Raw genomic sequence first — 15,025 nt, forward strand, 5'->3', positions numbered from 1 at the left:
TGCTGTATTGGGATGCTGATGGACTTGGAAATAGTCCATCCAAGTATTCCATAACCAAGAGAATTAGTTGCAGGGAGGCACTGCTAGGGAAAGGGACTGAACATTAAGGAACAGTGGCTTGTCAAGATTGTTGTGACCAGATGCTGGGCTACAGCTGGATTTTGTGGAGTCTTCCAACAAGTTGAGTTAACAGCGTTTATAAAACACTACTTGCCAAGCATTATATTGAGTGGTGGGGATACAAAGAAAGGGCAAAAAATGCAATCCTTGCCTTTGGGGAGTTCACAGTCTAGTGGTGGAAACAATATGCAGACCAGTATACACAAACAAGATATACACAGGATAGATTGGAGGTGATCTCTGAGGGAAGGTGCTAGCATTTAGGAGGACTGGGAAAGGCTTCTTGGAGCTTTGGGGTTTTGGCAGAGACTTGAATGGAGCTAGGAGGTGGAAATGAGGAAGGAGAGAGTTCTAGGCTTGGGGGCAGCCAGTGAAGATGCTTGGAGTCAGGAATGGAGAGTCGTATATAAGGAATGATCAGGAGGCTAATGCATATGGATCATAGAGTATATATATGGAGAGGAATCAGGTGTAACAAGACTGGAAAGGTAGGAAGGGGCCAGGTGATGAAGGGCTTTAAAAGCCAAACAGTGGATTTTATATTTCATCCTGGAGACAATAGAAAGCAATTGGAATTTAGTGTGACTGTTGTAAAAGGCTAAGTAACTAATATTTTGCCTGCCTACTAGTAGCAGTTTGTGACCTTCCCTTTGTGACCAAGTGACTTAACCTGTATTTGCCTCAGTTTCCTCATCTGTAAAAGGGGGATAGTAATAGCAACCTGCTTCCCAGGGTTGTTTTGAGGATCAAAGGAGATAATAAAGTACACACAGTATAAGCACCATATAAATGTTAGCTATTATCATCATCATCATCATCATCATCATCATTGTTATGAAGGATGTTAAGTATGAAACTATAAAGTTTGTGTTTTATCCTGAAGACATTAAAAGATTTTTTAGTGGGGGAATGACATGGACAAACCTGTGCTTTAAGGAAGATTAAAGCAAAAGGGGTGCAGGATGGGCTAGAGAGTGGCTGGGACTGGAAGTAGTGAGTACCATTTAGAGGTGATTGCCAGGTAAGCAGTGATGGGAACCTGAAACAAGGTGGTGGCTGTTTGAGTTCAAGTAGGGAAAAAAGGGACAAGTGTAGGTGATTTTGAGGAGTCTACAAGTCTAGGCAACTGACAGGATATGGGGATGACAGAGAACAGAGTCAAGAATGAGAGTTTGAGAATCTGGGAAACTGGAAGGACAGTGGTACTTTCAAGAGAAATAGGGAAGTTTAGAGGAAATAATAATACTGCTACTAATAATAGCTGATATTTATATAGGATTTACTGTGGGCCCAGTTACTGTGCCAGGTGTTTTACAATTTTTATCTCACTTGATCCTCACAGCAGCCATGAGAGAGGTATTATTGCCTCCATTTTACAGATGGGGAAGCTGAGGCAAACGGGTTAAACAGCTTGCCCAAGGGCAGCATTTGAGACTAAATTTAAATGAGTCTTCCTGCCTCCAGGCCCAGTGCACTGCTTACTGTGCTACTTAGCTGCCCCAAGGAAAGGCACAGTTTAGCAGGGGGAAAACACAATTTGCTCCATTTTAGATGTGGGTGAAGACTAGGAGGAGAAATATCTAGTACTTGGTGCTATGGTACTGTAGTTCAGGAGAGAGATTAGGGAAGATAGATAGATAGATAGATAGATAGATAGATAGATAGATAGATAGATAGATAGTGACATACATGCATATAGACGCTTACATATGTACATACAGATAAATACATATATGCATGGATACAGGTAGATACATACAGAGAGATGCATGTATGTATGCATAATATAGACAAGTAGATACACATGTGCATATACACACATATATATATGTATTGTATATCTCCATATGTGTATATCTATATGTATGTAGGGGTGCCCACATGTGTGAATAATGGGGACTGATGAGATCTCCAAGAAGACTGTAGAGAGAAAAGTCAAGATAAGAGCTCAGGATATGGTTTTTGTAATAGGAAAGAAGGGATTTGACACGAGAAATGGGCCAAGGATAATTGAGGGAGTGGGGGGATAAGAAGTTTGGCATTACGAGTTCTCAGATTGTAATATAATGCTGTAATTACCAAAACAACATGATATTTGCTGACCCTCCCCATCCCCTTAGAATCTAAGTAAATTTATACATCAGAATTCTCTCTAAACTATAGCTCATTAGTCCCTGCCATTATGTTTAATTTTTTTTACCAGTCAGCCACAGAACACACTGAGTTGACAACAAAGGAATTTTAATTAATAGCAATATAAATAAATAAAAAGGGCAGCTAGGTAGTACAGTAGATAGTGTTGGACTTGGGGGCAAGTCTCCTTCTCCACTTCTTTTTTACCTGCCTTATCCTCTACTGACTGTGCTTCAGTATCTCAGTTCATCCATTACCTGTCCTATGATCAGAAACCCATTTTAGTTTTTAGGCCTCATTCTCTCTAGCTTAGGTAAATCTTCTCATGGTTCTACTTCCTTAAATAGAAAAGGAATTGAAAGAGATACTATGATAAGGAAAACTCATTTAACCTCACACTATCACGCCCTCTGGTCTTTGTAAAATAGTAACTGCTTTACTAACTAGAGAATTCTGAAAGATGCTGTGACTTGTGTCTCACTTCCCAGCAACAACACATCTCAAACTGATCTTTTTCTCTATCTCTCTATACTCAATAAAAAATAGAAAAGGTGATCAATGGACTTCATAGATTAAGCAAGCTTTGGAAGAAAACATATATGATAAGCGAGGCTTTGGGAAACCCAAGATCACAGTACTGGGGAAAGAACTCTTTATACTGTGAGAACTGTTAGTATTGGCGGGTATCAGTTTGGTGGAAAATAGGTAAATGTGAGCAAAGTAATCTTGCAACATGGGATATTTTGTTTATCAATATGCACTCTCTTTCCATGCCTCCTTTCCTTTTTAGATCCAGCTTAACATAGGAAACAAATTCTACTGAAGTCTCTGTATGTTTGTCCATTGAGTTAGCAACCACCATATGCTGTTCCTCCTGATAGTAACTGACACCACATATCTCCATTTGGAGTTAGAGTCTATTTCTCACAAGTGCCTTTTGGGCAGCTAGATTTGCCCAGGGGGATAGCTACTCCCTGAGAGCAACCTTGGCCTTCTTAGAGGCTGAATGAATTCTTTCACGACACTAGAGAACCCTCTGGTATGCCAGCTTCTCAAACAGTGGGAAAGTCTAGTTCAGTAATTCTTATCAGGAAGTTATTCAGCAGTTTTCATGGTTCCTAGACAAGCCATCAAAACTCTTTCACCTGACAGGATTTCCTGGCTCCATTTTGAGATTTAAAGCTTTTATCAAGTAGCTACATTTGGTTAAAAACTCAGCATCTCTAGGGAAAATTCAGGAGTATCCTGGAGATTTTCATAGGGTTTAGTCATAATTCATCCACGTTGTTTGTAATCTAATGTAGCACGTTGTGTTTTCACCGGGTCCACATTAAAATCATATATGACGAAGACAGTATAGTTTTGCATTTGCTGGTAAAGTAACTGTTCAAAGGTAAAGAGGTGCTTGGTAATTTTAGCTAAGCTGAAAATTCTGCTTAAAATGGTCATGGCTAGACTGAAGTTTAAAGAGGATTTTTAGAACATGTATAACCTAGAGAATGTAAATTTCTCTAGAAATGTCCAGAATGTCACAAGAGCTTCTTTCTCTCAGAAAACAACATAAGACACTGGAAGTATTCAAAGGAGGAAAACAAATGTGCTAAATATTGTAGAAAGGTCCTTTATAGACATTAAAGAACTACTGTATTTTGATATTGGGGTAGGTTTGAGTCCCTGTAATTCTAGACAACCATCCCAAAATATGGACCTCACTCTTTGTCCCTAAAATGGGTTTTCTGTCTGATGTGGGGGAATTGAATCTATACTTTGCCTGTCTTCAGGCTACAGAATCACATGTATGTTGCCAAATGTACCAATAGAAGTCCCCAAATTATAGATATATTTTGCTGATTCCTGCATCTTCTCTTCTTAAAAAAAGATTGGCATATATTTGAAGATTTGACAAATTAGATATATTTCAGATAAAACATGAAATTGTAAATGTTTGAATTAGGGGGTCATAGAAATTTCTTTATTGTCCTAGCTTTAATTACTGAATAAAAAGAATCAAACATTTCTAATATTATTTCTTTTAAACAATCTGATAACCTCTCTTTCCCCCCTAGGTATGTTGCTATTTATCCATATACACCCCGGAAAGAGGATGAATTGGAGCTGAGAAAGGGGGAGATGTTTCTAGTGTTTGAACGATGTCAGGATGGCTGGTTCAAAGGGACTTCTATGCACACAAGCAAGATAGGAGTTTTTCCTGGAAACTATGTAGCACCAGTCACAAGGTACGGTGTTAAACTGATGGTTTCAAAACTTCTAAACAATAGCTTTTTTTTTTCATTCACTGGCTGTATCACATTCTTAGTTATGGCATTCCTGCCATGCTTACATAGGACGGGGTGAGTTCTTATGACACTTTGGTTCAGAGAACTTCCAAATGAGGAAACGTTGTATGGGTGGGCATTTTCTCTGCAACTTAAAGTCACAGAGTTCCCTCAAGCACTGAGAGGTTGAGGGATTTGCCCAGTCACCCAGCCAGCCATATGTGGCCGCAGAATCTATCATCTGTTTTTCTGTTGACAATTTATACAACACAAGTTCTTTCTCTTTCAGTGTTTCTGCACAGATTCTTTTCACATGAGTATCTGAAGATTATCTGTGGATACATAGATCTGGCCTCATTAATGGACTGCTTTTCAGATTACATGCCTTGGTTTACACATAAGTAAATTTAAATGTGTCCTTTTTCAGTTGTCATTTAAATCCAACCTCCAGAAATTTTATAAGTAAGGGTCATAAATGTCAAATTAAAGATGGTGAGTGGCAAAGTGAAGATTTGAATCCCATTTCACTTTGTTTCATTCTTTTTATTTGTGTTCCCAGTGTGAAATACAGTGGCGCTGCAGTACACAGTGGGTGCTTTATAAATGCTTGTTGATTAGTTAACTCCAAATCTAGCACAGTTTCCTCTCTCCCACACAATAGACCGTAATTTGTTAAGCAATTCCTTAATCGCTGGATGTAGGTCTATGGTTTGTTGCTATTCTGAATAACACTGCTAAAAGATAATTTATTTCATTTAACAGGTATTTCAGTATGTACTCTAGGCCTACCAGACACAGGGTTAAAACATTGTGGGGGATGCAAAAGAACTGTGTAACAGTGTCCATACCCTGAGTATATTACTTATACTCTTAGGATCATAAAGTCTGAGATAGAATGGAAGAGATCTCCAAGAGCACAAGAAGAGAGTCTTAAACAGTGGAGAACAGTTAGAGAACCACAGTACAGAAAGGTTATAATTAAGGGTCAGATGAGAAACAGTAGCATTTTCCATCATCAGTCCTCAGAAATCGTGGTTGATCTTTTCTTCCCCAGAGTTCTTAATTAGTGTTTACTAAGCACCTACTATATGCTAAGGATAGAAAGACAAAAGTGAAACCATCCCTTCCCTCAAGAAGTTTAGATTCTATCAGGGGAAATACCATATACATATAAGGATTCCAGACTGGATGGGTAAAGAAAAATTATGGAGGGCCTGGAAAGACAGGTAGAAAAGTTTGAATTTGTTATACCAGGAATTAGGGAATCACTGTAACTTTTTGAGTCATTGTAATTTCCTAAGCTGAAAAAGGATTTAGTGATTTGGTCTTTCTTTGGTTCAGAATGTACTTCAAAATTATGCAGTGCCTAAGGGTCAGCATTATTTTGAGTTCACTATTTTTTAGCTCAGTAAAGGTAAATTGTTCTATTATTATCATCATCCACTAAAGACATGTTCTGGTGTGTCTCATCTTGGAAGTAACCATGGGGTTTTGGCCATGGGTTTATGCCAAAGGAAGGATAAACTCTGACAAGGCCTAGCAAGCTGAAAAGGCTTTGTCTACAGGCCTGATCAGTCAGTCAACCAGCTTTTATTAAGAACTTACTGTATGCCAGGTACTGAACTAAGGAGTGGGGGGTAGATACAAAGACAAAAATATGGTCCCTGCTCTCAAGGAGCTCACATTCTAAGGGTGAAAAGAAGAGTTACACTTATGTTCCTCCAAAATATGTACAGTACATATGGGAGGTCATATCAGAGAGACAGAACTTAGCAGTATGGAGAGGAGAGGAGAAAGAGGAAGTGAAAACCAGAAACACCTCTTCCAGAAGGTGTGATTTGAGCTGAGTCTTAAAGGAAGCCAGAGAAGATAAAAGGTAGAGGTGAATGGGGAGAGCATTCTAGGCATGGAAGGACCTCCAGTACAAAAACCTGGAGTGGGGAGATGTTTTGTTTGGAGAATGTTTTGTTCAAGGAACTAAAGTAGGTAGGTCTGTATAGTCATAGAATACATGGAGGGGAATATAGAGTAATAACACTGGAAATGTAGACACCCTGTATGTCTTCTCATCCACAGATCAGATTTTTAAGCTGAGAGAGCCTCATAACCCAAAAGTTCACCAGGGTGACTGTATTTTTGGCAATAGTAACCATATATATACTAGGTGTTGGAGGGTTGCAATCAACCTGAATTGAAAGAATAAAACAATAGTAGCTAGCACTTAGAGTAACTTAATAGATATTAATATAATATAATAACATGGCATATTAATTATAGTTAATTATATTAATAATATCAAAAACTTCTTATTATAATTATATTAACAATATTAATACTTAATATTTTTAATATTCTATGATGATCATATAATATACATTGTAAATCATATATATGATTTTATGTATCTTATATAATTTTATATTACTAAGTTGACATATTAAGTTAACATATTAATGTAATATATTAATATTATATAATAATCATAATATGATTGATAAAATTATATAATGATACTAATATATTCATACATACTCTACATTAACTTAACATTATATAAAACTTAATAGTAGCTAGTGCTTTAAGGCATGCAAAGGTCTTTACATATGCTGTCTCCTTTGATTCCCCACAATTCCAGGGAATAGGTGCTTTTAATTATCTTTATTTTACACACACGAGGAAACCAAGGCTGAGAGTACGTTAAATGACCTGCGAGGGTCACACATCTGGCAGATATCTGAGGCAGGATTTGCACTAGGGTCTTCCTGAAACAGTCAAGCACTCTGTGCACTGCAGAATACAACACTGATGAAATCAAAGAATTTTTCATGTGTCAAATAGAAGTAATCATGTAAGCTTATTAGAGTAAATAAAAGTGATGGTGAGCCTTGGCATATAATATGGCTGGGTTGTGAGGGGTGTGGTGGGTTGGAGAGGGACGTAGACTTATGAAATACCACACCTGAATGTTACTATCTTTATGTGACTGTGGGCACTTAGTTCCCTCATCTTCAAAGTGGAATTAATGATGGAGATAATCTCCAACAGTTGTTATAAGGTTTAAATGGGATAATGAATATAAGGTGCTTTGAAAATTCTAAGGCAGTCTCTGAATTGGCTATTCTTCTTTATCCCGTTGTTCTTATCTTTTCCTGTGGCATTTGGATAGAAATAATCTTGGATAGTTCACTCTACTTTTCCATCTTCCTTCTCCCTCTTCCTCCTCTGCCTTCCTAAATCTTCGTCCTCCTTCTCTTCCTTTTCCTCCCCTTCCTCATCCTATTTCTCCATGTTGTTATTATTATTATTAATGATTACCTGGAAGGTTATCATGTGTACTAAGACTTTGACTAGGTTGACATTCAATTTATTTTTTATCTGTTCCTGTGAGTTTGGAGGACTCCCAATTTGGAAGCTTTCTGTACCAATAAAGAACTCTTCCATAAGAATTCTTAAAGTCTTAGAGAATTGCCTGGGGCACTGAGAGGTCTTAAACCCAGGTCATCCTGACACCAATTTTCTAGCCACTGAAACAGCCTGCCTTTCTTACTGTCAAATATCATGATGATGATGATGATGATGATGATTTATTTGGAGGCAATTGTGGCACAGTGGAGCACTGGAATCGGAATCAGGAAGACCTGAATTCAAATGGCCTCAGACACTTATTCGCTTAACCTTTGTTTGCTTTAGTTTCCTCAACTGTAAAATGAAGACAGTAATAGCACCTACCTCTCCAGGTGTGGGGATCAAATTTGTATTTGTAAAAAAAAACATTTAGCACAGTACCTAGCACATAGTAGATACTATATAAATGTTTTATGAATGTTTTTCCCTTCCTCTTACCTCTTTACCTACTACTTTACCCTATCAGGACTCTTTCTGGTACATGGCATTACACTGTCTTCCTGTCTTTGCCTAGTCTCCTTTCAATTTCTACTTCTTCTCATCCCTAGCTCCCTTCAAGACTATGCTGAGTAGCTACCATGTCTGCAAAGCCTTTCCTTTTCCTCCAGCTCTCCTCTCAGCCTCTGAAATTGGGGGAGGGGGCGTGCACATGCGCACATATACAAACATTCATTTATGTGTATATCATACTATATTTTTCCTGTATGTTATATATAGTATTACATATCTACTGTATCATATAAATATAGTATTATATTTGCTATATATACCACATAAATATACAATATACTATATATATATTTCCTACATTTAGGTTATATTTACTTAACTCTGTACATGTTGTTTCTTCTCAGTAGAATGCAAGCTTTTTGAAGGCAGGTTTTTTGTTTGTTTGGTTTTGCTTTTGTTTTTTGACTGGGCAGTGGGGTTAAGTGACTTGCCCAGGGTCACACATCTAGTAAATGTTATGTGTCTCAGGTCGGATTTGAATTCAGGTCCTCCTGAATCCAGGGCCGGTGCTCCATACACCGCGTCACCTAGCTGCCCTAGAAGACAGGTTTTGTGTCTCAATCCCAGCACTCATCATAGTGCCTGGCATGTAATAGATACTTAGTAGATATTTGAGTTAAGTCGACTTGTGCAAATCAAGATTTATACTTGAGATCATTCTGTGTACAATTATTTACGTGAACAGGCCTTCCTCAACATTTATTTCCCTTTCCTTACTATTTAAATGTTATTTGTCTATTTTAACAGATCTGTGACAAGTGCTTCCCAGGGGAAAGTCTCTGTGTCTACTGCTGGCCAGTTGGGTCGCGTGGTGACCATGGTCAGTCCCTCCACTGCCACAGGGCCTTCCCAGAAACTCCAGGGTAATGGCATAGCAGGGAGTCCCAACGTGGGGCCCGCCGTAGAGGTGTCAGCGGCCCATATCCAGACAAGTCCGCAGGCCAAGGTTCTGATGCCCATCATCAGACAGATGACTGTCAATCAAGCTCGAAATGCTGTCCGTACAGGTAAAGAGAGAGCTGTGAGGGGCTTCATCACAATGGCCTGTCTGTCTGACAGTCATCAGAACACCCTCCCACTCCCATACGTGACCTTTAGAAATGTCCATGTGACCTTTAAGTCATGAATAACATTAGGAGGTAGAGACAGAGACAAGTCAATCAAATGGACTTCCACCTCGCCTCGCTTGGACTTATGCCAGGCATATATACATCAGTAACAGACTGACCGACAGATCTGAGACCCTAGAGGTATCAGACTGCTGTGACCTGGAGCTCAGACATCATTTTGTCTCCTGTCCCATCATACTCACTCCTCCCTGCTTCGTCAGGACTGAGCTTCCAATCAGTTTGCTGACTCTCTAGTGTGTATTTTTTCATGAATCTAGACCCAAGCTTGATTTGTATGCTAGCAGTGCAATCAGAGGCAGATTACTTCATCTCTCTGGGCCTTAGTCATCATCTGTAAATTGAGGGTGTTAGACTAGATGATTTTTTTTTTAAACAGTGTAGCCTTCCCCTCTAAGGGTAAGGGGAAAGGGGTTTAGAAGAAGGGTGCAAGCATTTTAGTACCTACTGTGTGCCAGACACTGTGCTGCTAAGTACTTTACAGATATCCCATGTGCATTTTTTAAAGAATAGATTACATAAAAGATAAAACTATTACCTCTCAAGGTTACTTTCCATCTCCTCTGTATATATCTTGTATGCATTTATTTACAAGTTGTCTCTCCCATTAGAATGTAGGCTTCTTGAGGGCTGGGACTTTTGGTGCTTTGTAAGCCCTTTATCCCCCAGAACTTAGTATGATGCTGGCACATAGTTGACATTTAATTAATGCTTATTGATTGACTGATTGATTGATTGAAAGTCCTATCTAGCTTAAAGTCCAGTGATCCTATGATTCTAACATAGGGGACAGGGATTGAACCTGTGGCTTCCTTGGTCTGGGGAATTCCCAAGTGAGGAAAATCTCTCTCCCATAATAGCCAAGAGAGATTAAGTGATTTACCCAGGGTCACCCAGATAGTATGCATCAGAAGGGGGACTTGAACCCAGGTCTTACTGACTCCAAGGCTAGCTCTCAATCCATAATGCCGGACTGTCTCTCATGATTCTGATACATGAATTACAAAAGAAATCGGTCTCCCCACCTTGTTATCTACCCTGCATCAAGAGAAGTCCTTACCACTGCCCAAGAGTGCTAGGGCCTACCAATGGGGCAAAACAAAACTTTTGAGTGCCGCTGAATAGCCGAAGTGTTAGAGTAAATAATGAAAGGTTTAAAAAGAATTGAAAAGAGGAAGAGTGGAAACCAGAGAACCATGCATTTAGTTGGGCAGTATATCAGCAATCTGTGAATTCATTGGTCTGGAAACTCCTGCCACCTGCATGTGTGCAAGCTGATTATACCTTAAAGTTTTAGAGACTTGCCCAGAGAGTGTTGGACTTGCTTGATAGTTGATAAGTATCAGAAATGTGTTTTGAAAGAGTTGATGGGACTTAAAAAGGGGAAGGACTGACCCAAGATCCCATAGTTAGTACCTATCAGACATATGTGGGCTTTCAGAGAGTGACCAGAGATGGAAGGAAGAAAATGTAGCAGGAGAAAGATGAAGTGACTGAGGAAACAAAGGTTCAAACTTGCAAGCATATTGATTTATTAAGCAATGCATGGCAATTGCCTAACAAAGCAGAAGCAGACCTCCTCAGTTTAGGCCTGGAATTCAAATACAGCAGGAGACAAACTTTTATACACTGAAAACCATCGGGGCAGCTAGGTGGCACAGTGGATAGAGCCTTGGAGTCAGGAGGACCTGAGTTCATTTATGCGACCTCAGACGCTTGATACTTCATAGCTGTGTGACCTTGGGCAAGTCACTCAACCCCAATTGCCTCACCAAAAAGCAAAAACAAAACAAAACAAAACCCAATCAAATAAGGCCAATTAATTAAAAGGAAACTACATTTGGTAATCTGATTTCTAATTGGGTCAAAGACTAGAAACTTTCCAAATTGAGAAGGGGAGAGCAAATAGGTGAAATTCCCCAAATTCAGAAAAAGAGGTATCCCACTCCCCCCAAAATGTTTTTGAAAAATCAAAGGAACATAGGAAATAATAAATGATTGATCAGTACAGGGCCAGTTTTTAGATAAGACATATGGGTTACTTGAGATACACAAATACAAGAAAATTCCTTGCACCAATCTTTGGATCCATCTTGGTTTCTGGTCAGCATAACCTAGGTCCTTAGTAAAGGGCCTCTAAGCAATAGGTAGAGGTGGTCCAGCCTCTTAGCCATGCAGGCCTAGGTTCAAACAATGCAATAACCTTTTGTCCCAAATCCCACAATTGAATAGAGTTTTCTTACAACACAGAAGTTGGATGAGACCCATAATTGAATAGAAAGGGAACTGAGCTAGCTCCAAAATTGAGTCACAAGATGGAGTCAGCTCAGCTCCCACAATTAGCCACTTGCTGTCCCAATCCCCCAGTTCCCTCAAAGGGGAAAAGAGTAAGCTTTTATTAAGCGCCTACTATGTGCCCAGCACTGTGCTAAGCTCTTTACAAATATTATCTCATTTGATCTTCACAACAGCTGTGGGAGGTAAGTGCTCTTATTATTTTCATTTTTACCATGAGGAAACTGAAGTGAAGCAGAGGTTAAGGGACTTAACACTGAGTCACACAGTTAGTAAGTGTCTGAAGTAGATTTGAACTCAGGTCTTTCTGATTTTCTGGCCCAGTGCTTGGAATACAATGCTATCTCTCTTGGTTAATAAGATGCCATAAAAAGTTGTCTCCAGTGGCACTGGTATCATGAAAATCCTACCCACCTTCCAGAGCATTGGACGTTAGCTGGACAGAGGGCCCCTGGATAAGTTAAAAAAAAAAAATCTGACCTCTAATTGGAAATACTCTTCCTAGTATTTGACTGAGACAAGACACTTTTGAAGCCCCCACCATAGAGCCTTATCGTGGTAAACAAAATAGCAAGCTTTTATCATGTTCTGTTACAATGGAGTGACTCATCCTGACAAGTAATGTTTATTAGAAAATTAACGTTTTGATTTGTGTTCCTTCCCCTCTCTACTAGTTGCTGTTCACAGCCAGGAACGCCCCACAGCTGCGGTAACGCCCATCCAGGTGCAGAATTCAGCCTGCCTTGGCCCTGCAACTGTCATGCTACCCCATCAGCAACCTCAGCCTCCGATTCCGAGCTCTGCTGCCTATGTCGCTGCTGCTGTCAGTCTCAGCCGGCCAACTGTGCCACTGGCCTGTGCAGCACCTACTTCCGTGAACTCCCCTGACATCCCTGCCACATCTCTGGAGACAGAACTGAGTGGTCAGGCAGGGACAGCCCTCCCTTCTCCTGAGAATGCATTATCTGCTGGTGCAAGTAGTCTGGCCACCAAATCAGACAAGGATAGCAAGGTGGGACCAGCATCCTCTTTCTCTCTCTTGTAGTGTCCCATGGTCAAGGACTGATTAGTTGAATCACTTATTTCTCTCTTCCTTTTCCCTTTTTTTTTTCCTGTTTGTTTCTCACTGCTCATCTTATTGGAAAATATTTCAGATTTATAGTTAGTCAGAGGTCATAAGGTTAAATTCTGATTCTGCTACATACCTGTCATGTGACACATTTTCCTTATCAGCAAAATGAAGGAGGTGGGCTAGGTGATCTTTGGTCTTAATGCAAAGTCAGCCTCATGGAGCCAATCCAGTGCAATCCAACAAGCATTTATGTGAGTTTATTTAAAACAGTCCCTGCCCTCAAGGAGCTTATATTCTACTCTTAAACATACATGATAGTATGAATGAGACAGTGTGTGTGTTGTACACACAGGACATGGGGGGTAGATAAATACAGAGGAAGTGATAACAGCAAAATGGGATCAGTCCAGTGACTCTTAATGAGCATTTCACAAGTTTACCCCAGTAGTATAGCTCACATCATATCAGCCTCAGGGCACAATTGAACTCTCAGCCATCTGGTTCCTTGCTAATGTACATGGATCTGTTTAAATTGTTAGGTATACCTGTAAACAGTAGTTTATGAGAGACTAAACCTTGCAGCCTACCTAAAAAGTTAATATTTAATTGTCAGGTTAACATGAAAGTTTATGAATAGAGCAGATCAGTATTGGTTTATAATTAACTGCATGAAGCAAAGTCCCAAGACTGATAGTTCATACTATATGAATACTTTTTAAAGAAGATTTATTGTTATAGCTTAAATTTGGAGGTTTGGAAAAAGCATTTCAACGTCTGTTGTTGCTGACTGGTGAAACCTAATATTGGCTTTCTAGTGACTTACCCTTGCAATGGAGACTATTTCAGAAAGCCAAAAGAAGCCCAGCCTTCAACAACTCCCTGGGTCTTCCATGATGTCGATTTCTTCTGGCATGGAATCTCTCCATGAGACATTTTCACCCAGATGCTTTTCAGTTCTCCCAGTCCTTTGTCCCTCGCCATCTAAAGCTGTCCTCTTGTCCCCATGACATATGTCACTGCTTTAATTCTCCTAAGGAAAGCCCACCCAGGCTGCCAAGTCATCACTGTCCCTCCCATGCCCCTATTAGCAGCTGTTCTTCAGACAGGGCATGTCTTGAGGATCTGGATTTTATATATGAGGAGGATGACTCTTCCAATTTGTTAGATGAGCAGAGTTTCTAGAGAAGGTGCCTTCTAGAGAATTATGGAGGGCACATACTTGATAAACAGAATAGAATGGATGGGCCTAAATGGACCTAAAGATAGTTTTGTTTGTTTGTTTGTTTTTTCCCTAAATCTAACATTAAAAAATGTAAATGGGAATTGAATTTAAAAAGACTGATGATCTCTGTTCAAATTTAGCAAATTTTAAATCCCTAGATCACCATCCTTGAGAAAAGGGACAAATTTTTTTATGTTAATAGGAAGTGCTGGCAATACCGGGCCATTCCCCCATCTATTCTGACAAAGCCTCCAGTTCTCTTTTGATGCTGTTCTTGGAGTCTGAAGGGGTTAAAATAGGTTTTTAAAAATCCATCTTAAAAGTTCATCAAGACCAAGGGAGAAGCGATGGGGGAGTGGTTCTTCTTCTTCTTCTTTTTTGTAATTTTATTTTATTTTTTTTGTTACATTTTAAGTTCTGAACTGTCTCCTAACCTCCCTTCCCACCCTGCACTAGAGAAGACCAGCATTTTGACGTGTATATATGTGTGTGCATGTGTAGGCATATATGTATGTGTGTGTAAAACCATACTGTGCATATAATTCTTTTTATCAGTTCTTTCTCTGGAGGTAGATAGTTCTTTTGTAGTTAATTTGAGTTTTAATAATACTCAGAATAACATAGTCTTTCACAGCTATTCTTCGAACAGTATTCCTGTTACTGTATACAATGTTCTCTTTGTTCTGCTCATTTCACTCTTTATTATTTCATTCAGGTCTTTCCATGTTTTCCTAAAAGCAACCTGCCCATCATTTCTTACCACACAGTAGTATTCTAGGGGGAGTGGTTCTTAACTTTTTCTGTGTCATAGACTCCTGGGGCAGTGTGGTGAAGCTAGAATAATGTTTTTACGTGCATAAAATGA

The 15,025-nt window shown here is 39.4% G+C and overlaps 1 protein-coding gene across 1 annotated transcript in view; it reads left to right on the forward strand.

The window, feature by feature from the left end:
- The window catches only part of SH3RF1 (SH3 domain containing ring finger 1), a 218,671-nt gene that overhangs the window by 185,076 nt on the left and 18,570 nt on the right, over positions 1–15,025 (forward strand). Inside the window, 3 exon segments of the mRNA XM_020997840.2 lie at positions 4,320–4,490; positions 9,192–9,451; positions 12,541–12,878. Of these exon segments, the coding sequence (XP_020853499.2) occupies positions 4,320–4,490; positions 9,192–9,451; positions 12,541–12,878 (769 nt within the window).

This window comes from Phascolarctos cinereus, unplaced genomic scaffold (assembly GCF_003287225.1).
Source record: "Phascolarctos cinereus isolate Bilbo 61053 unplaced genomic scaffold, phaCin_HiC Scaffold_9;HRSCAF=440, whole genome shotgun sequence".
Classification (NCBI taxonomy): Eukaryota; Metazoa; Chordata; class Mammalia; order Diprotodontia; family Phascolarctidae; genus Phascolarctos; species Phascolarctos cinereus.